This window comes from Mauremys mutica, chromosome 16, assembly GCF_020497125.1.
Source record: "Mauremys mutica isolate MM-2020 ecotype Southern chromosome 16, ASM2049712v1, whole genome shotgun sequence".
Classification (NCBI taxonomy): Eukaryota; Metazoa; Chordata; order Testudines; family Geoemydidae; genus Mauremys; species Mauremys mutica.
In genome coordinates this window covers 29,422,798-29,448,083 of record NC_059087.1, presented here as the reverse complement: position 1 = coordinate 29,448,083, position 25,286 = coordinate 29,422,798, and the positions used below count along the sequence as shown (strand labels likewise).

The 25,286-nt window shown below is 44.2% G+C and overlaps 1 protein-coding gene and 1 long non-coding RNA gene across 4 annotated transcripts in view; one reads left to right on the top strand and one right to left on the bottom strand.

The window, feature by feature from the left end:
* The window catches only part of MORC2 (MORC family CW-type zinc finger 2), a 104,082-nt gene extending 91,899 nt beyond the window's left edge, over positions 1-12,183 (bottom strand). For 2 of the 3 annotated variants that reach the window (XM_044990459.1, XM_044990460.1), the window contains exons 1-3: positions 12,016-12,172; positions 3,259-3,312; positions 1,826-1,860 (exon numbers count right to left, since the gene is read on the bottom strand). In XM_044990459.1, the coding sequence (XP_044846394.1) occupies positions 1,826-1,860; positions 3,259-3,312; positions 12,016-12,083 (157 nt within the window). In that variant the 5' untranslated portion in view covers positions 12,084-12,172. Of the gene's footprint in view, positions 1-1,825; positions 1,861-3,258; positions 3,313-12,015 lie in introns of all 3 variants that reach the window. The other variant, XM_044990461.1, reaches the window with a different exon arrangement.
* The window catches only part of LOC123351216, a 56,821-nt gene that overhangs the window by 12,941 nt on the left and 18,594 nt on the right, over positions 1-25,286 (top strand). The gene's annotated exons all lie outside the window — the stretch shown is intronic.

The following is a 25,286-nucleotide window of genomic DNA, read 5'->3' as shown; positions in this document are numbered from 1 at the left end:
TAGTGGGGGGACCAAAACTGGACACAACACTCCAGGTGTGACGTCACCAGTGCCGAATAGAGAGGAATAATCATTTCCCTTGATCTGCTGGCAATGTTCCTAATAATAAAGCCCAATATGCCATTGGCCTTCTTGGCAACAAGGGCACACTGCTGACTCATATCCAGCTTCTCGTCCACTGTAACCCCTAGGTCCTTTTCTGCAGAACTGCTGCTTAGCCAGTCGGTCCCCAGCCTGTAGCGGTGCATGGGATTCTTCCTCCCTAAGTGCAGGACTCTGCACTTGTGCTTGTTGAACCTCATCAGATTTCTTTTGGCCCAATCTTCCAATTTGTCTAAGTCACTCTGGACTCTATCCCTACCCTCCAGCGTATCTTCCTCTCCCCCCAGCTTAGTGTCATCTGCAAACTTGCTGAGGGTGCAGTCCACGCCATCCTCCAGATCATTAAAGATGTTGAACAAAACTGGCCCCAGGACCGCCCCTGGGGCACTCCGCTTGATAATGGCTGCCAACTAGACATGGAACCATTGATCACTACCCACTGAGCCTGACAACCTAGCCAGCTTTCTATCCACCTTATAGTCCACTCATCCAATCCATACTTCTTTAACTTGCTGGCAAGAATACTGTGGGACACCGTATCAAAAGCTTTCATCAGGAAAGGAAGGTAGTCTAAGCTCACTTGCTAAATCAAAGCAAACAGAGGAAGCTTACGTTTTAAATTACTGAGAAGAAAATAATCAAGCTGTGTACAATTGTGGTCACCTATGTTCCAAAAAGATAAGCTGAAACAGGTGCAAAGAAGATCTACTAGGATGATCAGGGGAATGAAGGGCCCAGAGCTTGGCTTGTTTAGTAAAGCAAATAGAAGGCTGCAGGGGGTTTTCTGCGCTCTGTAAATACATTAAGGGGATAAATACCAGGAAGGGTGAATAGCTACTTAAGCTACATGACAATGTAGGCAGAAGAACAAATGGATATAAACTGGCCATGAACAAATCCAGGCTGGAAATTAGAAGTAGGTATCTAACCATGAGGTTCTGGAACAGTCTCCAAACAGAAATGATGGGGGTAAACAACATTAAGAGATGGTCACAGCTGGAAATGAGACCTTGAGGGAGGCCCTGAGCTCAGAGGTGACACCCTGCATTCTCTCTCTCAGCTGCTTGACTGGTTGGTTCTTGCTCATATGCTCAGAGTCTAACTGATCACCATATGCAGGGTCAGGAGGGAATTTTACCCTATGTCAGAACTAGCAGTGACCTTGGAGGTTATTCCCTTTCCTCTGCAGCATGTGGGTGCGGGTCACTTGCCAGAATTATCTGGCTTTATCTCAAGGAATCATTTCCCTGCCACTGCAGACGCACTAGCACATCTTGGTCCCTCCTATTCTCTGCCTATATCACATAACAGTCTGGTCTCCTGTGGGTTGTAATACTTTAGTCTCATTCAGTTGTTGGGTTAGTGTGCGGGTGCTGGTGCCCTGTGCTACACGAGGTCAGACTGGATGATCTATTGGTCCCTTCTGGCCTTAAACACTATAAGATTCCTTTAGTCTGGTACAGGATTCTAGTAGATTCAATTCAAGACCCATTTAAAGACAATGCAGGACTCCCCTCACCACCCTCCTACACCTCTCCTTCTGAATGATTTTTTGATGTTAGAAATGTAATAGATTTGAAGGCATTACTAATGGGACACTTGACCTTGGGGAGTTTCTGTGTCCAGTACCATTTTATCAACTTGTAAATCCGTAATTTGCTGGGTGTATTTTGCAATCCTCCTGACATTGCTGACATTGAAGGAAAAGACAAGTCTGACTTACCTGTGTAAATATCTATTCTCGTGGCATCAGCATCTCTACAAAGTAACAAAAACACGATCAGCGTCCAAAGCACGAATGAAGGTGAAAGACGCTAGAAGCCTGAGAGGATTCTGCATGTATGAGTGGGAATTTCAACAGGAGCTATCATTATGGATCAAAAACTGTATAAGTCTCTAAGGGTAGGTCTAAACTTACCTGCCGGGTCGACGCGTAGAGTTCGACTTCTCGGAGTTCGAACTATCGCGTCTAATCTAGATGCGATAGTTCAAACTCCGAACGCGCTCCCGTCGACTCCGGAACTCCACCACCACGAACGGCGGTGGCGGAGTCGACAGGGGAGCTGCGGACTTCGATCCCGCGGCATCTGGACGGGTGAGTAGTTCGAACTAAGGTAGTTCGAGTTCAGCTACGCTATTTGCGTAGCTGAACTTGCGTACCTTAGTTCGACACCCCGTCCCCCAGTGTAGACCAGGGATAAGTATACAGTGTTGTTGTGGCCACGTCGGTCCCAAGATATTAAGAGAGACAAAGCAAATTAGGTAGCATCTTTTATTGGACCAACTTCTGCTGGTGAGAGACGAGCTTACACAAAACTTTTTTTCAAGAGCTGTGTGTAAGCTCGAAAGCTTGTCTCTCACCAACAGAAGTTGGTCCAATAAAAGGTATTACCTCACCCACCATGTCTCTCTAAGGTGCTAAGTGACAGCACCCCTCAAAAAAATCCAAGAGGCTTTTGTGTACCATTGCATTTTTGGCCTTCCCTTGTTTGGATCCAAACTCCACCACAAGACACTGATGCTGCATACTAATTAAACCTGATTACAATGCAAATATCTATTCCATCACAGACACTCATTTCAGGAGGGAAACAAGTACATGAAGGAAAAATATCTTAGTACATCACGAAGGAATAAGCCTCCAACTTCAAGCTTCTTTCAGCTTCTGAAAGACATCAATACTTTCAATACATTACTTACCTTCTCCTCAAGCAAAAGTTCTTCAGGAGTCTGTGCTCCCCTTCATGTCTGGAATCTCCCTCTCTATCCCAATGTACCAGATTACCTAACTATTCTTCAAATGGCCATAAAATTCATTTTTGCAAAGCACAACAATGCAAAACCACATCAAAAGGCTAGGGAAAATAATATAAAATTGACCCTCCTTGGTCTCCCAACACACTGTGTTTTCTAGCTGTTTACACTATCAATTTTTCAAGATTGGACCCGTCCTCCTCTTGGGGAGGGCCTGTATCTTATGTAGGATACAGGTGCACCATCACCATTCAGCTATAATATAAAGCTTCTGCATTACATCTTTCTTCTTAAGATCTATTGGTAGTGAAGGTCACTCAGCTGCTTACCCTAAATATGTGGGCTAATTAAACCACAGAAACTATATTAGCTCCTAATACAAATACAATCTCAAATACATACCTGGCATTATCTACAAGCTCAGCAAGGGCACCAAACAAGAACTCATGAGTGGTTCTGAAATGTCAAACACTGAGAGTCAGGAAGGTTACTGCAATATTGAAAGAAACTGTCTCTCTCTCAATTTATTATGTATGTCAAGCTGATTTTTTAAACTAATTTGTAACATACTTCCCCGCCAATCAATGTAACAAAACTAGAGATTAGTGATGCACTATTCATAGAATCACAGACAATTAGGGTTGGAAGAGACCTCAAGAGGTCATCTAGTGCTGTCAAAAACAGGAGACCAATAAAACAGCTAATGATTAAATAATATTAGCAGTTTGACTCAAGAAAGTCTAAACTATGATCTTTGTGTAGTGGCATTAAGAGTATTAGCTAAGGGGAAAATTATATTAGTTCCCCCTATTATAAGGTGTCAAAACAGTGAATCACTGACTGGCACTCTTCTATCAAGAAATAATCAATACATGTGCATCCTTCATTACTTACTATAATGACTGGTTCTTTTTAAATGACAACTAAATTAAATAATTTTAACTAATAAAACATGCCTTGGCAATGATTAAGCTGCACAGGATTGGAGGTTTCTTTTCCTTAAAAGCATCTCTTCAAATGCCAAGATTTAAATTTCTGATAAATATGAACTTGGTATGCATTCATATGCTTACGACTGTTGTGGAAATCAGGTGATATTTTCCAGAGAAATCAATGGCTGCAGCTGTTGCTAATCCAGAAAAAGATGATCATGAACCAGCATGGTATGTTTCATCATATGATCTGAGGAATTCAATCTCAAAATTTCTCTGACTGAATTCCAATTCACTATAATCCTGAAGACAAGAATATTTGAGTTCAAAGTTCTTAACTGTCATCATTCGTAAGAGGTTCCCAATCCAAAATTGAAACATTCCACGCCATTGCTCTGCTGCAGTCTTTTCCCACAAAACCTTTTACCTGGCTCTTGTTCCCTTTTCTTTAAAGCCTTCATTATTTTTTCGTCAAAGACCAATAGATGTAAAATCTCCGCTGTACATCCAACATGGTGATGCATCTTCAAAAGCTAATCAGTTTTCAAATGCAGACTACCTATGACCCTGTGATAACTTCAGCTAAACTATGGGAAACGCAGAAACTGGACAAATAGCGTTCCTCCCCGGATTAAATTAAATGACCAGTATAGATTGGGCCACATGTAGAGCATGTTTATTGACTCTGACTTTGAACTTTACAAGAACTTTTACTAGGGCTGTCAAGTGATTAAAAAAATTAATCATATGATTAATCACACTGTTAAACAATAATAGAATACCATTTAAATATTTTCGATGCTTTCTACATTTTCAAATATCTTGATTTGAATTATAACAGAATACGAAGTATATAGTGCTCACCTCATTTATTTTTAATTACAAATATTTGCACTATAAAAAACAGTATTTTTCAATTCCCCTCATACAAGTACTGTAGTGCAATCACTATCATGAAGGTTAAATTTGCAAATGTAGAATTATGTACAAAAATAACTGCACTCAAAAATAAAACATAAAACTTTAGAGCCTACAAGTCCACTCAGTCCTATTTCTTGTTCAGACAAATGCTCAAACAAGTTTGTTTACATTTGCAAGAGATAATGCTGCCTGCTTCTTGTTCACAATGTCACCTGAAAGTGAGAACAGATGTTTGCATAGCACTTTGTAGCCAGCCTCGCAAGATATTTACATGCGAAATGTGCTAAGCATTCACATGTCCTTTCATGCTTCAACCACCATTCCAGAGGACGTGTCCATGCTGATGTCTGGTTCTGCTTGATAATCCAAAGCAGTGCAGAGCGACGCATGTTCATTTTCATCATCTAAGTCAGATGCCACCAGCAGAAGGTTGATTTTCTTTTTTGGTGGTTTGGGTTCTGTAGTTCTCCATTTGAGTGTTGCTCTTTTAAGACTTCTGAAAGCATGCTCCACACTTCACTCCTCTCAGATTTTGGAAGATACTTCAGATTCTTAAACCTTGGGTCAAGCGCTGTAGCTATCTTTAGAAATCTCACATTGGTACCTTCTTTGCGTTTTGTCAAATCTGCAGTGAAAGCGTTCTTAAAATGAACATGTGCTGAGTCATCATCCGAGACTACTAATACATGAAATATATGGCAGAATGCAGGTAAAATAGAGCCTGAGATATACAATTCTCCCCCAAGGAATTCAGTCACAAATTTAATTAACATTTTCTTTTTTTTAAATTAGTGTCATCAGCATGGAAGCATGTCCTCTGGAATGGTGGCCGAAGCACAAAGGGGCATATGAATGTTTTCCATATCTGGCATGTAGATACCTTGCAATGCCAGCTACAAAAGTCCAATGTGAATGCCTGTTCTCACTTTCTGGTGACATTGTAAATAAGAAGTGGGCAGCATTATCTCCTGTACATGTAAACAAACTTGTTTGCCTTAGCAGCAGAGAGTCCTGTGACACCTTATAGACTATAAGGTGCCACAGGACTCTTTGCTGCTTTTACAGATCCAGACTAACACGGCTACCCCTCTGATACTTGTTTGTCTTAGCGACTGGCTGAATGAGAAGTAGGACTGAGTGGACTTGCAGGCTGTAAAGTTTTGCATTGTTTTGTTTTTGAGTGCAGCTATGTAACCAAAAAAAAAAATCTACATTTGTAAGTTGCACTTTCATGATAAAGATATTGCACTACAGTACTTGTATGATGTGAATTAAAAAAATTGTATTTATTTTCGCATTTTAACAGTGCAAATATTTATAATAAAATATAAAGTGAGCAGTGTCCACTTTGTATTCTGTGTTGTAATTGAAATCAACATATTTGAAAATGTAGAAAAAATCCAAAAATAATTTAATAAATTTCAGTTAGTAGTCTATTGTTCAACAGTGTGATTAAAACTGCGATTAATCACAATTAATTTTTTTAATCGTGACTTTTTTTGAGTTAGTCGTGTGAGTTAACTGCGATTAATCGACAGCCCTAACACTTAACACATAATTATAAAGGTACTTTGTCCAAATGAGCCTCTCAGACATAACTATGATTAAACTTTCATATCCACTACAAAAATCTTTAGAACTAACCCATCAGCTGAACTCTGATTAGAATAAAAGTAGTAGTATTCAGGCTGCACCCATAGGTGCAGAAGGATGGGATGTTTCTGTTAAAGCGATCAGCAATGAAGAAGCTGATATTAGCTTTCAGGAATCACCACATTTATACGAATGGAGCCCTTCACATCTTTCAGACTCTGTTTCAGTTTGCCTGCAGGCTAAGGATGAGAGCTCTGTATCAGTTTACATTTGGAAGGTTCTCTTCATAACCAGAAGAGCTAGAAACTTTTTATTTTCTTTTAAAATGAAACCTTAAAATTCGCACAGAACACACAAATACCAGTAGCATTGAAACGCTAAACCCACAGGAAGGGCAGAAATTCCCTCATGCACAGATTTCCAATACTCCTATCAGTTTAAGGACAATTACAAAAACCCACAAATATAGTCCACTGAAAATATATCTGGAGAATATTCCATATAGTGGATAGCCAGAAGCAGATGGATGAGTCAGAATTAATATACATTATACTTCTGCACCTTTGACACTACATCCCAAAACACTTCAAAACTACAACTCAGTGAATCAAATATTTAAGAATATGCTTTGCTGTGTAATTAAAAAGATGTAAATATGGATTTAGAAACAAAAAGATCACAGGAAAGGGCTGAAAAAACAGATCTATCACACCATAATCTAAAGAGCGCCAGAATGATTAATCCTTTTCTAAATAACTATGTTTTTCCCACTGCACTCATCACAGTGGTATCTGAATGCCTACCAACAATGTAATCCTCTCATACCAACTGAGGCAAAGAGATGAAACCTTGCTAAAACTGAGTGAAATGAAATCCAAAAATATTTATCACTAGCTAGGGCAATAAACATGTAGGTTTCTTTGGCATATGTATAAAAATATATATATATGTATACTATTACTTTCAGAACTGGCATCTTCTCAAAATGACCTTAAAGATCCCCAGAGTCTAACATTAACTTTAAAACCAAGCCAAGAGGCTGATCTGCATTGTTATTAATGAATCTCTTAATTCATAGCAACAACATGCCTACTTCCTCCATGTCAAAACTACCCAACAAATAAGTACTTAACTTCCATCTATCCTTGCATGTAATGGCAGTGTAATGGTTCTCTCCCGAGATGCCCTCTTGTTGTACAGAAAAAAGCCCATGAACGGTTTCAGTTGCAAAGAACATGTCAAAACACATGAATCAAACCTAACTGATGCAGTAATATCTGCCCAAGTTTGCAAAGAGTCTGAAACAATAGCTCTGAGAGGTGTGAACTATCCCTTTCACCTCAGTGTATATTTGCTCAGATGTCTCTACTTTAAGTGTCTTCATTGTTAAGCTATTTCACTGCTCAATCAAATCATGTAAGAAGAGGCAATATATTGTGAAGATCTACAAAATCTACTCTGAGGAACAGTTCATTTTGAGAGCACGAATGGGTGGGCTTGGGAAAAATGAGCACCACCAAGAGGGAGCCAAGCCCTAAGGAACCCAGCAATGCCATGGGTGTGATGCATTCAGACTACGCTGAAAGGAAGCCAAATTCAAGGAACCCGGAAAGCATGTGTGATCATATTCTGAACATCTGCACAGTCTATTGAAAGCAACATCTGAAGTGAATAGGACTTATTTTGTGAGTGGAGCTTGGAAGAGTACCCTATCCTCCCTAACTACCAATCTGATTCCTGATCCTACAGGTACACAGAAGCGATGGGCACGTAATTAATACCACAGACTGATAAGTCAACTTCTCTGTAGCAAAGGTGATCCCAGCAATGCACCAAATTCTACTTTCGGAGTTTGGCATCCTGTTGGCAAACAGAGCTGTCTTCTCTTGTTATTACTGTAACTAAACCTTCATACATTGGCTTATTGTATCCTTCACTTATAGGAAGAAAATATTTTTAATAGGTAAAGAAACTGCATTTTTTTTTAATTTCTCAAATTTAGTGAGCAGCTGTTGGAGAAAAAAAATAAAACTTGCTCCACTTAAATATACTTCTGCCATTCTAACTGTGTCTAACAGGTCAGTTCTAGTTAAAGGGCCAGCTTTCGTTTTAACTTGGCCACAAATATTAACTCTTGACGGCAGGCTGTCATTAGAAGATTTATTTCCGAAGATAAATTTAGTGGTACAAATTTTAACAAATTGTTTCAACCAACTATGCATTACAAACACATTCAAGCATACAGAGACAAGTTAACCAGGTCCATGTGCAAGTTTTCAAGCATTTTAAAATATAATTTTGTACCAGGTTACTCAATAGCTTTTAATAGTTAATAGATTTTAACTTTTTTTAAAAAAGGAAAAAATACCATCTTATTAAAGTTTTAAAGCACCTATTGTATTAGGGATCCATAATTAAGTGTCAACTATAATAACCATACTTTACCCTTACATTGATGGTTTCATAAAAGGATCGCAAAGGTCTTTTACAAGCCTTAATACAACTCTTAGGTTTGTCTACACTGGAAAAATGAGTTATGTTTTTAAACTTAAATGCTTTAATTTGCAAGCTGTCAAACACACCAGATGATGTTTAAAAACATGTTAGTCCATTAGCCATGACCCCTAAGGTTGATCTTTAGGGTCCTGGCTAATGGTGACCAGCTAACCCTTTTAAAAAACATGAATGTACCTGAAATGGTAAGTAGTGTTTAGCAACGTGCTAATTAAAACATACTAGTTCATGCCGGGTTGAGGGGTTTGTTTGTTTTTTAAAACCACGACTCACTTTCCCAGTAGACAAAACTTAAAAAGTAAACAGCTATAATCAGGAACTATGTATTTTTCAGTTCCGCAGCCAGAGATTGTGCTTCAAAATCTAAGCTGTCATTTTAAAAGTTTCTAGCTCTTGTGACTGTGAAAACCACCATGAAAACATGAAAGTGTCTTCCTCAGTCTGCAACTGCCTGAGACCATGATTCTGAAAGATGAATCCTTCATACACCTCAAAGAATTAATTCCAAAACTGATTAAAATTTAAAATGTCACTATTTAAATGATTTTACTATTGATCATTTTAGGAGAAACATCCAACTAAGATACTTATCCAACAATATCAACATGTTTCTCATCCCTTGTTGGATGTCAAAAGCCCTAATTGTGCCTCACCTATTTTCCAAAACCTCCATCTTCCCTCCTAACAATTTCCATGATGCAATTATGCACTGCAAAAATCCATGGTATATTAAGAACTGAAACTGTGATGACAGCATAAAATTATTTTTATATTAAAATAATTAACATGTATCACTGTAATGACTGTACTAGTCAATCTCATATTTATTAGAAGTCTCCATTTTGTAGCTGAAATGCAGATGCTGCAGACTTTCCAATCTGCCATACTCGAGCACTGCAAAATCTTGGGGCCTCACAGCACAATTTAGATCCAGTTTGCCATGGAGTTGGATATTTTAATCATTTCATGATTGGTAAGACTTGAGCCATAGAGGTGGAGGGACTTGACATCATGGTCACTTAGTCAGTCAATGACAGCACCAGGAACTGAACTCAAAAGTCTCAAGTCCTAGTCCTCATACACCAACCAGAAGACCTAGCACAACACTTAAAGTAACTAAACCAGTTATAGGGCAAAGCAATGAATGGAATCGCAGCACCATTGTCCCTCAGATGATATAGTGTCACTATCTTCTCCTGTGCCCAAGAGCTATAACTGCTATTTTTTTCATCCATGGGTTGAAAATAATTCCCATTTGCCAAGAGCAACCATTATAAATACTCAAAACTTTGCCAAGCAGTTCACCTCTCTTCCAGTACTATTAATAAAAAAGTCACAATTTAGAACTAAACAATGAAAAACTCAGTCAAGGTTATGCGCTCTGGGCTCTATCCGTAGAAGTCTAAAGGAGACAGATAATGCTACCATTGAGGCTCCCTCACTCCCATTTTGCCTCAGTATTTGAAAAAGGTACCAGAGGGGAGACACCATCAAAACCATTGCACTATATTTCTCCTAGTAACACAAGCAGACATGGCCAATTCTTCTACTTGTTCCCCCTTCTACAAAGGGGTCAAAGACAAAGAGGTATGGTTCCTCCAAAGGCCAACTGACAGAATGCAGAGAATCCATCACTAGTTTGCATTGTTATCCTCAAACTTATTACTGTAAGGATAACAAAAATCTCATGCTTTATGATGGAATTCCCTTCCCCCTAGACAGCATTACACAGCTGATTACTTGCAATCTGCAGGTTTCCGACAGGTGTCAGTATACCAAATTTGATTTTTCTAAAATACCAATGTCACTTTCACTCCAGGAACAACACTGGGTATGTTCTAGACCAGCGGTTCTCAACTTGCGGTCCAGTCAGCACAAAGCTGCAACCCATGTGACATCCTCAAGGCTATACAGGTAGTACTGGATGCAGCCCACAATGGTAAATAGATGAAAATAGCCAAACTCAAAACAGCTGAATCTTCTTCAGCTCTATCAGAACATTTTCTTTTTCTGGACTTCAAATACACTGTACTAAAACACAACAATCCCCGATAGCCAATTGGGAGCAGAAAGGAAACATATTTAAAAATGCATGTTTTGTTCAGTTGTAAGTGTTAGCCAAATAAAACGTTATAAAGGAGAAACAGCCATTACCAAGAAAGAGGTAACAAGAGAATGATTTCTCATATCAAATCACTCTACAGGAAAGCACATTCTATAAACTACAGGAAGTCCACTTTTTTCCATCTCTCTACACGTACTGAATTTTCCAACAGCTATCCTACAATATCAAATATTTAGGTAAAGTGCCTATATTTTTCTAAAACAATACATATATAAGCAAATACACAAAAAGAGTCCCTTTGTTAATTAATGCTCCAGTGAGAGAGCACATATCGTATTTAAAGCAGGGCCCTAGGTGTTAAGGCTCTTGGATTCTATTCCCAGTTTTGCTGCTGATGTATGACCCCATACATGTCATGTCATCTCTCTGTGCCTCTGTATACCCATCTTTGCAATGGGTATAATACCTACCTCTTAGAGGTGTTGTGATACTTAATATTTATAAGTGCTTTGTGATCCTTGAGTGAAAGGCACAATACATGTGCAAAAATTATTCCATGTCTTCCTTACCCTGTGATCTACAGAACCTTCAGGAAAAAGACTAATATCAGTTTCCTCAGCAGACAAGTTATTTTGGGGAGAAAAATCAAACACAGAGGAATCAGACACAAAGAACATCCTTCTTGCAAATTGCTGTCAACCGTTCTGTTTTCTTTCTTGAAGACACCTCTAAAGGATTCTGCCTTTCTGTTGCTGTTGGATTGTTTGATCAAGAAGAGTAGCTGGCAGCGGCATAAATATTTGATTCCTGAAGATCCACCGTTGAGTTTCATCTGGTTTTGATATAAATGGCTCCAGCTGACTTGAATTATACTGAAGATACAAACCATGCTCATGCTGCTGAAGCCTCTGTGCAACAAACACTGTAGAGTAGCTTGGAGACGGGAAGACTCTGGGGACCCTTTCTGGATTAGCAAGGCAACTTGGTGTCGGTTCTTTGTAAAATGAGCATCCAAAGTTCAAGACTGGCCACGAGTGGCTGTGGCTGGGCCGCCACCAGGCGACCGAGGCGAAAAGAAAGCTCCAGGCCCGGGCTAGTGGCCGGCTGGCCGGCAGGGCCGGGCAGGATACTCACGAGTTGGTATGCAGGTACTCGAAGGTCAGCTGGGCCCGGTTCAGGCTGCTGTAATTGGTAAAGGCCATGGCTGGCCCCGGCTGCCTGGCAGCCCCAACGCCCCGCCTCAGGCGGGCTCTTCTGTGCCCCCGGCCCCGCCCAGGCAGCGCCGCTCTGCGGGGCTTCCCCGCGGCGCTGACCCACTCCCCGCCCCCCGCTCAGCGCGCCTCGCGGGGACCTCGAGGGCCCCGCCGCCCGTCACGGCCCGTCCCAGGAGGCGCCACCTGCCCCGGGCAGAGCCGCCATGCGGGAAGGGGCCGCTCACGCCAACGCCACTGCGGGCCCCGAGCCCGCGCCTCGCCGCCGACTGGGGCCAACGCCCCGGCAGGCCCCGCCCGCCTCCCGCTGGCCGCCGCGTAGGGGCCCCGCTCCCGCTGGCCGCCCCGGCAGCACGTGCCGGAGTCCCCCGTTCCCCGCCCCGCGGCCTCCGCCCGCTCCTCGCCGAGCCGGCCAGGCCCCGCCGCCGGTCCCGCTTTGTCTGCGCCGAGCTCGCTCGCGCGCACCGCGCTCGCAGGCTGCACCCGCGCCGGCCCCGCCTCCCACTAGGGAGGGGCCTCGCCGCTCGCCAACGATTGGCCGGGCCCGGAAACACGTGACAGGTGAGGCATGGCGCCAGCTGCAACGGCTTCGCCCCCGTCACGTGACGAACCCGCCCTTTAGAGACGGCGCGGCGGCCGGGCTGGCAGCCTGGCGCGCGCACGGGGCTTTGGCGGGCAGCAGCGGCAGCGGAGCCTCTGCGTGGGACGACGGCTGGGCCCCGCCCGCGAGCGCGGATACCCGCTCCCGCACCTTGATTGGTTGGGATCGCGCGCCAGCCACTGCAGGTGCCCCCCCCCCCGCCCCGATACCTCCCGCCTTGCGCCCCAGCGCGTGCACCTGCCCCCGCAGCCCTCCCCCCACCCTCCCCCGCGGGTCTGGCGGCCCCCGCAGCTCTCCCCCCACCCCACCCCCCTACGCGGGTCTGGCTGTCCCTGCAACCCCCCCCCCGCGGGTCTGGCTGTCCCCGCAGCCTCCCCCCACCCATCCCCGCGGGTCTGGTTGCCCCCCCCCCGCCCCAATACCTCCCGCCTTGCGCCCCAGCGCGTGCACCTGCCCCTGCAACCTCCCCCACGCGGGTCTGGCTGTCCTTGCAGCCCCCCATCCCCCGCGGGTCTGGCGGCCCCCTTTGCATATGCCTGGCTAGGCTGTTGCCCCTACGCCCTCCGATGACGAGGCTGGCTTTATACTGATATCCTGCAAACCCCCCCCCCACACACACACGTGTCGCTACTTGCTGCTGCCCTTGCAACCCCCCCCACCCCCTCCCGCATACACACACGCTTGGCGATGTGCTGCTGCCCCTCCACACACCCCCCTATTAGGGTGACCAGACAGCAAGTGTAAAAAATTGGGACGGGGGTGGGGGGTAATAGGAGCCTATATAAGAAAAAGACCCAAAAATCAGGACTGTCCCTATAAAATCGGGACATCTGGTCACCCTACCCCCTATGTGCGTGGCTGTGTGCTGCTGCTTGTGCAAATGCCTCCCCCGGGACCTGCTGCTATGCTGCCACCCTGACTACAGTAATTTCTGCAGGCTACAATGTGCAAACTTGATCCTAAAAACAGTGTCTCTTCTCTGTATGGCTCTTACCCACTGTTGAAGTCCAGGACAAAGCTATCATGGATTTAATGGCGGTAGGTTTGGGCCTTATTGTTTAATTAACCTACCGCCTTAAAAACACATTTTAACATCGCCATTCAAATAGGAGAGAGATGCCAAAGGACAGACAAGAGCTTGGTCCAGACTAGTCAAGGAACCAAGTTTTCAGGGCTTTATTTGTCATCTTTGATGGAAGAGATCAACTTTTGCTACAAAACATTTTCCCTTGCATCACCCCCTACCTCATTGTTCCTGTCTTTCAGTCTGCAACAAAAAATGAAGAGTTTGGATAATTTAGGAAGTGAAAGATCCCTTTTATTAAAAAAAGCTACTGAGAAAGAGATGGTAAGGACATAATTGAAGAAATTAAGCGTACATGGACCAGCCCAATGACAGGAATCTGAAGATATTAACACTACTGCCCACTAATTAATAATTTTTTGAAAAGTGGTAGGAAGCTAGAAAGAGACAAGAAGATAAAAGAAAGTCAAACTTACTGACCTTTGGCAGGGTGATTCTGGCCATTATCTTCCTGTAACTGCTTCTAGTAAAATCATAAAAACAATCACTAAACTTTCAGAGAATAAAGGAACTCTGGCCAGCACAGATGTATAAAGAACTAATTTGCCGGACAAAGGTGACTCCTTATTGGTACCTGCACTATAGTTAGGTTTGGAAGGGTTAGATTTTTTGGTCTCTAAATGTCAAATTCACTGTATGTACCAAACTGATGAAAAAATATTTCCACCAATAAATCATATTTTAAGCAAAGTAAGAAAAACCCTGCATGAGAACTTGTTAGTATTTGATGTAAAGATGTTTACTTTGTATATTTTGATGTGATGTTGAATTGACAATTTGTGTTTTAATGGTTATAAAGCTTTACCTTTTTGAATCTCCGTGTCTGGTGCTGTTAAATAATTATGACCGCCCATCATTTCTCATAACTAAAGATTTAAAAATTAAAAATGCTTAAAGCCCATAATTTTATGCAACTGAAAATGTAAAGTGATAAAAATTGGGGGGAAAAGCTTTAAAATAAACATCCATCAAAATTGTAAAAATATATATATACTGAATTCTGCTAACTATAGTTAGGATTGTCACAAAGTTCAGTTTTAACAATCTCGTAAATATCTCACCAAAAGGGCAAAAAGCAAATTATACCATATGCTGAGCACTATTTGAATTTTTCATGGTGGTTTGATAAATAAACCGATTCCAAGAAAAATAATAAGTTTTTAAAAGAAGAGGCTACTAACCTGGTGCAGTAACTGGAGTTTTGAGTTGTGTGGCTCTCTGAGTGCCCCACTTAAAGTGTGCATGCACCCCATGTACTTTTGTTCAGCGATTTTCAGTAGCAATGCCTTTTCAGCCCACGTCTGTACTCCAGATATCCTCGTGCCCAGTACAGGTGCACAGGCATGGGATGAAACTCCAAAGCTGAGGGGAACGAGGGCTGGTAGTGGAGCACCCATAGAGACACGTTTCAAAGAACGCCTGTTACTGCACAAGATGATTAATTTGTCCTTCAAGTAGTGTTCCTGTGCGTGCTCCAATCTGGAGGACTCCTGAGCAGTATCCCCAGGAGGAGGAGGGAGCTTCAGAGTTAGATCTAACACAGGAGAGAACTGAATTGCCAGCCACAGAATCTGATCTGGAAGTATGAATCAAGATATCAAGTTTAGAGAAAGTATGTATTGAGGTCCAGATTGCAGCTCTGCAAATTTCAACAACTGGAACATCTTTCAATAGTGTCATTGAAGTAGACTGTGACCTTGCAGAATGGGCTAGTGCTCTAGAAGGAGGTTGAACATTGTCAGCCTCATAATAAGAGGTTATACAACTAGAGATCGACCTTGAGAGTCTTTGGGTGGAAATTGTAGCTCCTTTGGATCTGTCTACAAAGGAAACAATCTGGGAAACTTTCTAAAGCATTTGGTTGTAGCAACACAAAAGTCTAATGTCCTTCTGACATCGAGGGTAGCAGCTTCCTCCCAGGTCTGGGTGTGGCTTGGGGGTGGAAATGGAAGATCAATAACCTGGTTAATATGAAATTCAGGAGATACTTCAGGTAGACATTTAGGATGTGACTGCAATGAAATTTCTTCCATGAAGAATACTGTTGTGGCTATGTCTACACTACGAAATTAAATAGATTTTTATCGAAGTTGATTTTTAGAAATCGAATGTATACAGTCAATTGTGTATGTCCCCACTAAGCGCATTAAGTCGGCAGAGTGCATCCTCACTACCATGGCTAGCATCGATTTATGGAGCGGTGCACAGTGGGTAGCTATCCCACAGTTCCCGCAGTCTCCGCCACCCATTGGAATTCCCAAGCTCCCAATGCCTGATGGTGCAAAAACATTGTTGTGGGTGGTTTTGGGTACATGTCATCAGTTGTCCCCTCTCTGTGAAAGCAACATCTGTCAATCATTTCATGCCTTTTTCCTGGGTTACCCATGCAGATGCCATACCATGGCAAGCATGGAGCCCACTCAGCTCACCATCACGAACTTTAAAAGCTCGCTGGCGCTGTTTGCTGACTAGGTCAGACCTCAGCGCAACCAGCATTCCCATTGTTATTTCTGCTTGCTGTGTGCTCCATAATATCTGTGAGAGTAAGGGGGAGATGTTTATGGCGGGGTGGGAGGTTGAGGCAAATCGCCTGGCGTCCAATTTTGAGCAACCAGACACCAGGGCGATTGAAAGCGCACAGCAAGGCGCGCTGCACATCAGAGAGGCTTTGAAAACCAGTTTCATGACTGGCCCGGCTACGGTGTGACAGTTGTGTGTGTTTCTCCTTGATGCAAACCCGCCCCCTTTGTTGATTTTAATTCCCTGTAAGCCAACCAGCCTCCCCTCTTTGAAATAAAGTAACTATTGTTTTGAAACCATGCATTCTTTCTTTACTAATTAAAAAAAAAAAAAAGAGATAACAGACAAGGTAGCCCAGGTGAGGTGGGGGAGGAGGGAAGGACGCTGCCACATTGCTTATTGTAGCCACACTAAAAATCCAACGGTTTGAATGACAGCTTTCTGTTGCTTGGGCCATCCTCTGGAGTGGAGTGGCTGAGTGCCCGGAGCCTCCCCCCCGCGTTCTTGGGCATCTGGGTGAGGAGGCTGTGGAACGTGGGGAGGAGGGTAGGCGGTTATACAGTGGATGCAGCAGGGATCTGTGCTCTTCTGCCTCCGCTCTTCGCGCTCACTTAATTCTTTCCTGGCCTCTGCCACTGAATGCTTCCATGCATTAAGCTGTGCCCTATCAGTGTGGGAGGACTGCATGAGCTCAGAGAACATCCTCACGAGTGCGTTTTTTCTGCCTTCTATTCTGCGATAACCTCAGGGACTGAGATGATAGTAGGAGCGTAGAAACATTCTACGCTCTATGATTCTGGGGGGGCTGCATGGTCACCTGTGCTGCTGAGTTCGCAATGCTGATCAAATAGGAAATTAAATTCAAAAGTTCCTAGAGCTTTTTCTGTGTACCTGGCTAGTGCATCGGAATTCAAAGTGCTGTCCAGAGCGGTCACATTGGAGCACTCTGGGATAGCTCCCAGAGGCCAATACTGTCAATTTGCGTCCGCACTACCCCAAATTTGACCCAGCAAGGTCAATTTTAATGCTAATCCCCTTGTCGGGGGAGGAGTACAGAAATCAATTTTAAGAGCCCTTTAAGTCAACGGAACAGGGTTGGTTGTGTGGACGCATTCATTTTAAAATCGACCTAATGCGGCTAAATTCAAACTAACCCCATATTGTAGACCAGGCCTCTCAAGGGAGGATATGCCATTAAAGCCCACATTTCTCTGACTCTCCGGACAGAAATCATGGACATCCAGAAAGTTGTCATAGATAGGTGAAGCAGGGAATATATAGCCAATAGCTCAAAAGGAGGCAATTGAGAACCAAGTTTAAGTTCAATACAGATGCTCCCCTGTTTACACAAGACCCAACTTACCCAAATTCGACCTTACACAAAAAGTTCCATAAGGCATAAATAAAATTTTTGAGTTGCGGAAAATATTGTGTAACGTACGGAAACACAAAGTACTGTACCGTAGTGCGGTGTGCAGAGGAATACAATAGTAGCATCTCCTACAAGGGAAGGCTTTGCGTTCTCACAGCCTCTGTCTCATGTTATTTCAGTGATACTGTATTTCTGTTATTTCACCCTATTATTTCATTCAAATCGTGCCTGGAAAGCGACCAAGAAATAGCAAGAGTTCAGGACCAGTTCGTAAGCAAAAGAAGATTGATTTAGAGCAGAAAATGTTGTAATTGTTTGTTTTTTTATGCTTGCACAATATACGATTCCAACTTATGTAAAATTCGGGTTATGTAAGGCTTTCCAGAGTGGAACAATTGCATAAGTTGGGGAGCGTCTGTTCTGAGGGAGGGTTAATTTGAGGAAAGAAAGTTGTCATTCCCTTGACTAATCTTACTGTTGCGGAGTGGGCAAACACTGAGAATCTTTCTACTGGTCATAGAATCATAGAATTCAAGATCAGAAGGGACCATTATGATCATCTAGTCTGACCTCCTGCAAGATGCAGGCCACATAAGCCGATCCACCCACTCCTGAAATAATTCTCTCCCTTGACTCTGCTGTTGAATGCTCCAAATCATGATTTAAAGACTTCTAGTAGCAGATAATCCACCAGCAAGCGACCCCTGCCCCATGCTTCGGAGGAAGGCGAAAAACCTCCAGGGCCACTGCCAATCTACCCTGGAGGAAAATTCCTTCCCGACCCCAAATATGGCGATCAGCTGAACCCCGAGCATGCGGGCAAGACTCTCCAGCCAGACCCTCTGGAAAAAGGCTAACAATATCCTATCATTGACCCTTTGTACGAATTACCATTGTGGCACGTTATTGACCTATTGACTAAACCCGTTATCCTATCATACCATCCCCTCCATAAACTTATCTAGCTTAATCTTAAAGTCATGGAGGTCCTTCGCCCCCACTTTCCCTCGGTAGGCTGTTCCAGAATTGCACTCCTCTGATGGTTAGAAACCTTCGTCTAATTTCAAGCCTAAATTTCCTGACTGACAATTTATATCCGTTTGTCCTCGTGTCCACATTAGCACTGAGCTGAAATAATTCCTCTCCTTCCCTGGTATTTATCCCTCTGATATATTTAAAGAGTGCAATCATATCTCCTCTTATCCTTCTTTTGATTAAGGAAAACAAACCGAGCTCCTCAAGTCTCCTTTCATACGACAGGCTTTCCATTCCTCGGATCATTCTAGTGGCCCTTCTTTGTACCCGTTCCAGTTTGAATTCATCCTTCTTAAACATGGGAGACCAAAACTGCACACAATACTCCAAATGAGGTCTCACCAACACCTTATATAACGGGACTAGCACCTCCTTATCTCTACTAGAAATACCTCGCCTAATGCATCCCAAGACCGCATTAGCTTTTTTAGCGGCCACATCACATTGCCTACTCATAGTCATCCTACAATCAACCAGGACTCCTAGGTCCTTCTCCTCCTCCGTTACTTCCAACTGGTGCGTCCCCAGCTTATAACTAAAATTCTTGTTAGTCATCCCTAAATGCATAACCTTACACTTCTCACTATTGTATTTCATCCTGTTACTAATACTCCAGTTTACAAGGTCATCCAAATCTCCCTGGAGGATATCCCGATCCTTTTCCGAATTGGCAATACCTCCCAACTTTGTGTCATCCGCAAACTTTATCAGCCCACTCCTACTTTTGGTTCCGAGGTCAGCGATAAATAGATTGAATAAAATCGGTCCCAAAACCGAACCTTGAGGAACTCCACTGGTAACCCCCCTCCAACCCGACTGATCACCCTTCAATACGACCCTCTGCAGTCTCCCCTTTAACCAGCTCCTTATCCACCTCTGGATTTTCATTTCGATCCCCATCTTTTCCAATTTAACCAGTAATTCCTCATGCGGTACCGTATCAAACGCCTTACTGAAATCAAGATATATTAGATCCACCGCATTTCCCTTGTCTAAAAAATCTGTTACTTTCTCAAAGAAGGAGATCAGGTTGGTTTGGCACGATCTACCTTTCGTAAAACCATGCTGTAATTTGTCCCAGTTGCCATTGGCCTCAAGGTCCGTAACCACTCTCTCCTTTAAAATTTGTCCATGACTTTGCATACTACAGATGTTAAACTAACAGGCCTGTAGTTACCCGGGTCACTTTTTTTCCCCTTCTTGAATATAGGAACTATATTAGCTAATCTCCAGTCAAACGGTACAACCCCCGAGTTTAGAGATTTATTAAAAATCATCGCTAACGGGCTTGCAATTTCACTCGCCAATTCCCTTAATATTCTAGGATGAAGATTATCCGGGCCCCCCGATTTACTTCCGTTAAGCTGTTCAAGTTTGGCTTCCACCTCAGATACCGTAATGTCTACCCCCATATCTTCATTCCCATCAGTCCCTCTATCACTATTCCTTAGCCCTTCATTAGCCTCATTAAAGACCGAGGCAAAATATTCGTTCAGATATTGTGCCATGCCAAGATTATCCCTAATCTCCACTCCGTTTAAAGTTTTAAGCGGTCCCACTTCTTCCTTCTTGGTTTTCTTCCTATTTATATGGCTAAAAAACCTTTTGCTATTGTTTTAATCCCCTTCGCTAGGTCCATCTCCACCCGGCTCTTTGCCTTTCTCACTGCTTCCCTACACCCTCTGACCTCAATAAGGTAGGTTTCTTTGCTGATCCCTCCCATTTTCCACTCCTTGTACACTTTCTGTTTTTTCTTAATCACTCCTCTAAGACGCTTGCTCATCCAGCTCGGTCTAAAACTGCTACCTACGAACCGTTTTCCCTTTCTTGGGATACATGCCTCTGACAGCTCCTGCAACTTCAACCTGAAATAACCCCAGGCATCATCCGCCTTTAGATCCCTAAATATTTTAGTCCAATCCACTTCCCTAACTAGTCGCCTCAATTTAGTAAAGTTAGCCCTTTTGAAATCGTAAACCTTAGTCTCAGATGCAATTTTGTTTATCCTTCCATTTATTTTGAAACGAATTAGCTCATGATCACTCGAGCCAAGGTTGTCCCCTACAACTATTTCCTCAACAAGGTCCTCGTTACTTACCAAAATCAGATCTAAAATGGCATCCCCCCTCGTCGGTTCAGCAACTACTTGATGAAGGAATTCATCAGTTATCACGTCTAGGAAAAGCTGAGCCCTATTATTATTACTAGCATTTGTTCCCCAATCTATATCCGGGAAGTTAAAATCTCCCATGATCATACAGTTCCTATTAGTATTTACCTCCTTAAAAACATTAAAGAGCTCTCTATCCATCTCCAGGCTAGATCCCGGCGGTCTATAGCACACCCCAATCACTATCCCAGGGGACGCTCTAGTAGTTTTCTTCCCCAATGTGACCATTGCCCAAACAGACTCCGTATTATCCATTGCATTGCTAGTTATTTCGTTACTTTTCACCTCATTATTGACATACAATGCTACTCCCCCACCTTTACCTTTGTATCGGTCTTTCCTAAACAGCACATACCCTTCCATACCTGTACTCCAGTCATGGCTACCGTTCCACCATGTTTCGGTTATTCCTACGATATTCGGTTTCAATTCTCGGACCAGGAGCTCTAGTTCCTCCATTTTGTTACCTAAGCTTCTCGCATTGGTGAACAAACATCCTAATTTTTGCTGTTTGGCTCCTCTCACCCTTTTCACCCAACTTGGTAGGGACACAGTACTACCAGTATGACCTGTCGGTCCAGTATCCGTCCCCCCCCTCTTCCTTATACCTAACCGTCCCCCTCTGGCTATATCTGTTGTTATACTGTTGTTCTCACTCTCAACGTATAAATTTGGCGTGGAGAGTACCTGGACCTCTCCCAACCGTCTCCCCCCAATGTCTAGTTTAAAGCTCTTTTAATCAGATGAGCCAGCCTCCCTCCTAGAATTCTACTTCCTTCCCTACTTAGGTGGAGCCCATCCCGTGAGAACAGTTCTCTGTCCCCAAAAGCCTCCCAGTGCCCATACATCCCAAAGCCCTCCTTGTAACACCACTCCCTCAGCCAACTATTTATTGCCATGATCCTGTCACCCCTTTGGCGCCCTTCCCTAGGGACAGGTAGAATCCCACTGAAGATCACCTGAGCCTCAATTTCCTTGAGCATCTTACCCAACCTGGCATAGTCTCCCTTGATTCTCTCTAGTGAGAATCTAGCCGTGTCATTTGTTCCTACATGAAGGATGATCAAAGGGTTCTTACCTGCTCCTCTCAGGATCCTTTTCAACTGCAGGTCCACATCCCGTATTTTAGCGCCCGGTAGACAGCACACCCTTCTGTTCTCTGGATCGGCCCTGGTCACAGGCCTGTCCAACCTTCTCAGTATGGAATCTCCAATCAGATATACCTGCCTTTGCCTGGGGACAGTGCGGTCCTCTAACCTATCCTCCGTCCCCCCTGGTTGCAAGCTCCTTCCATTCCTATCATCCCTTGTGGTTCCCCTTAAGCCATCCTGTATCCTCCCTGGGCCCAAACTTGGTGCTGCCTCCATGAACTCCTCCCCTCTTTCTATCGGACTAGCCGCTCTTCTCTTTTTCCTTGCCCTCCCACCGTCAGCTACCACCTGCTGTACCCCTTCCTCATTCTCCAAACCTTCAAACCTGTTCCTTAGCTCTATTTCTCCTTCACTGGCTCTCCTTTTCCCCTGCCTGCTTCTCATGGTCACATGCTTCCACCGCCCATATTCCTCGTCTGGCAGTCCCCCCTCACTGGCCTTAGCCCCTGCTTCCCCCTGTACCTCTGGGCATTCCCCTTCAGACACTACTTGCCATTGCTCCATCAGCTGCTCAAACCCCCTTCTATGCTCTACCAGGGTTTCTACCTGCAACTCTAGACCCTGGATCTTTTCCTCCAGCAGCTCTATTAGGCGGCACTTCATGCATACATAGTACTGTTCTGGCTCCCCCGCTAGGACCATGTGAATGAAAAGCGTTGATAGTGGCCAGATGAACCTCGAAGGCACTCATGGAAAGACCTGACTTTTTCAATTCCAACATGTAATCAAGAGCAGCAGAGAGAGAGAGAAGTGAACAGGCAAAAACTGTTGCCGGACACACCAGTGGTGGAATTGCTTCCATTTTTTAGGGTATTTTTTGTAGATATATTCCTGATGATTAACTGTACCTGTTACACTTCTACTGAATACGAAATCTGTATCCCTGAGAATCGTTGAGGAGCCAACCTCTGAGCTGAAGAATTCTCAGGTTGGGGTGAAGAGTCTGACCAGAGTCCTAAGGCAGGAGATAGGGAATGGGTGGAAGTCTCAATAGTCGACAAGAAGCAGATGAATCAGGTAAGGATATCATACGTGTCTTGACGAAGTTGGTACAACTAGAATGACCCTGGCTTTATCTTGTTTGATCTTGTTCAACACTGTGACCAATGATGTCAGTGGATATGCATAAAGAAGACTGTCCACGAAATGAGGAAGGCATTCTCTATGGACTGATGATCCAGCCCTCCTCTCAAGTAGAATTTCCTGCGTTTCCTATTGGTGGTGGTGGCAAAGAGGTTAACTTCTGGAAGCCCCCAGGTCAGGGAAATAGGTTTGAGAATTCAAGAGTCCAGCTTCCACGTGTAATCTTGGGAGAAGCGTCTGCTTACATCATCAGCTATGATGTTTTGTATGCCTGGAAGGTAAGAAACTGAGATGAGGCTGTAATGGGCTGTACACCAATTCCATAGTTGTATTGCTGCCGTACAAATGGAGGAGGATCTTGCCTGTCCCCTCCCCCCCAAACGATTTATGTAGAACATGCAGGCTATATTGTCTGTCGTGACTTTGACAGATTTGCCCCTGATTAATGGAAGAAAGATACATGCGTTCCTGACTGCTCTGTGTTCCAGACTGCAGAACAGGCTCTTGGGCAGACAACTTGCCCTGAACAGTATGCATGGCTAGGTGTGCTCCCCATCCCACATTATAGCGATGGTAAGAAGACGTTGGGTGAAAGGAATGGGGCGAGGGCGGTGTCTGTGAAAGGCACAGACTTTAGACAAGTTTGTCCACTACTTGAGTGAGTCCAGTGCTTAGCCTGAGACAGATAACAGCTTGTCTACTCTGTGTTTGTGATAGACGGTTCTGAGCCCTACCTGGAAGCAGCAAAGGTGTAACCTTGTATGTTGTGTTATGAAAGTACAAGCTGCTATATGTCCTAGGAGTTGAAGACAATTTATTATCAACATCTGGGAGCTTACTTGAACCTTGGAAATGAAGTTTGTTAGGATCATAAACCTGTCCACAGGTAGGTAAGCCTTGGTTCCAGAGAAGCCCCTATGAAATCTATCCATTATACTAACGTCAAAGTGGACTTTTCAATATTGAGTTGAAGACTTAACCTGTAGAACAGGGACATGGATGTCTGTACTGTGGAAGGAACTTCATCTTACGACCGGCTGTTGAGCAGCCAGTTGTCGAGGTAAGAGAAGATGATTATAGCTTGTGTAAGTGAGGAGCTACCATTGCCATGACCTTTGAGAACACCCTTAGGGGGCAGAGGAGATGCCAAAAGGCATCGATACTGAAAGTGATCTTGGTTGACAGTAAAATGAAGAAACCTCTTGTAAGACCAGTAAATTGCAACATGAAAATACACATCCCAAAGGGCGAGGGTCATGAACCAATTTCCAGAATATACTGTAGGAATTACAGCTGCAAGAGTTACCATCCTAAATTTCTGTGATCTTACAAAGGAGTTTAGGCATCTGAGCTCTAATAGCGGTCTCTATCCCCTGTTCTTTTGGAAGACCAGAAAATACTGGGAATAGAATCACTTCCCCTGGTGCTGTACTGGAACTGGGTCTATGGCCTTGAAGCGAGGTGAGACTCACCGGTGCGGCACCTCCTGCTGGTCGTCTTAGGAATTAGCTCTTCAGCCTCAGAGCGCCTCCTGGTGGCTGGTGTCTCGCCTGCCGCTGGCCCTGTGTTCCACTCAGACCCCGGTGCCCTTTACCTTGGGGTTCTGCCCCAGCAGTACCCCCTTGCTCTGGGTCTCCCCTCCCAGGGGAACCCCCCAATGCGGCCCGCAGAGGCTCACTGTGCAGCCCGGGGGGGGATTCTAAACCCCACACACACGGGAAACACCGCACTCTGCGGGCAGCCCAGAGCCCTTTAAATCCCAGCCGCGGCCGGGATTCAAAGGGCTCAGGGCTCCCCGTGGCTGTGGGCAGCCCTTTGAATCCCGGCTGTGGCTGGGATTTAAAAGGCTCAGGGCTCCCTGCGGCTGCGGGCAGCCCAGAGCCCTTTGAATCCCAGCCTTGGCTCTGGCGGCTGGGCTGGGGCCGGGATTTAAAGGCCTCGGGCTCCCCTCAGTGGCAGGAGCTCTGGGCCCTTTAAATCCCTGCCCCAGCCCCGCAAAGCTCGGGGTTCCCCCCCCGCAGCCGGAGCCCTGGGCCCTTTAATTTGCCCCTGAGCCCTGGGGGGCTCCCAGCCACCTCTTCAGCTGGGAGCCCCTGGTTGATTTAAAGGCCCTGGGTCTCCCAGCCACAGCTTGTTCCCCAGGGCCTTTAAATCTTGAGAGGCCCCGCCTCTTCCGGA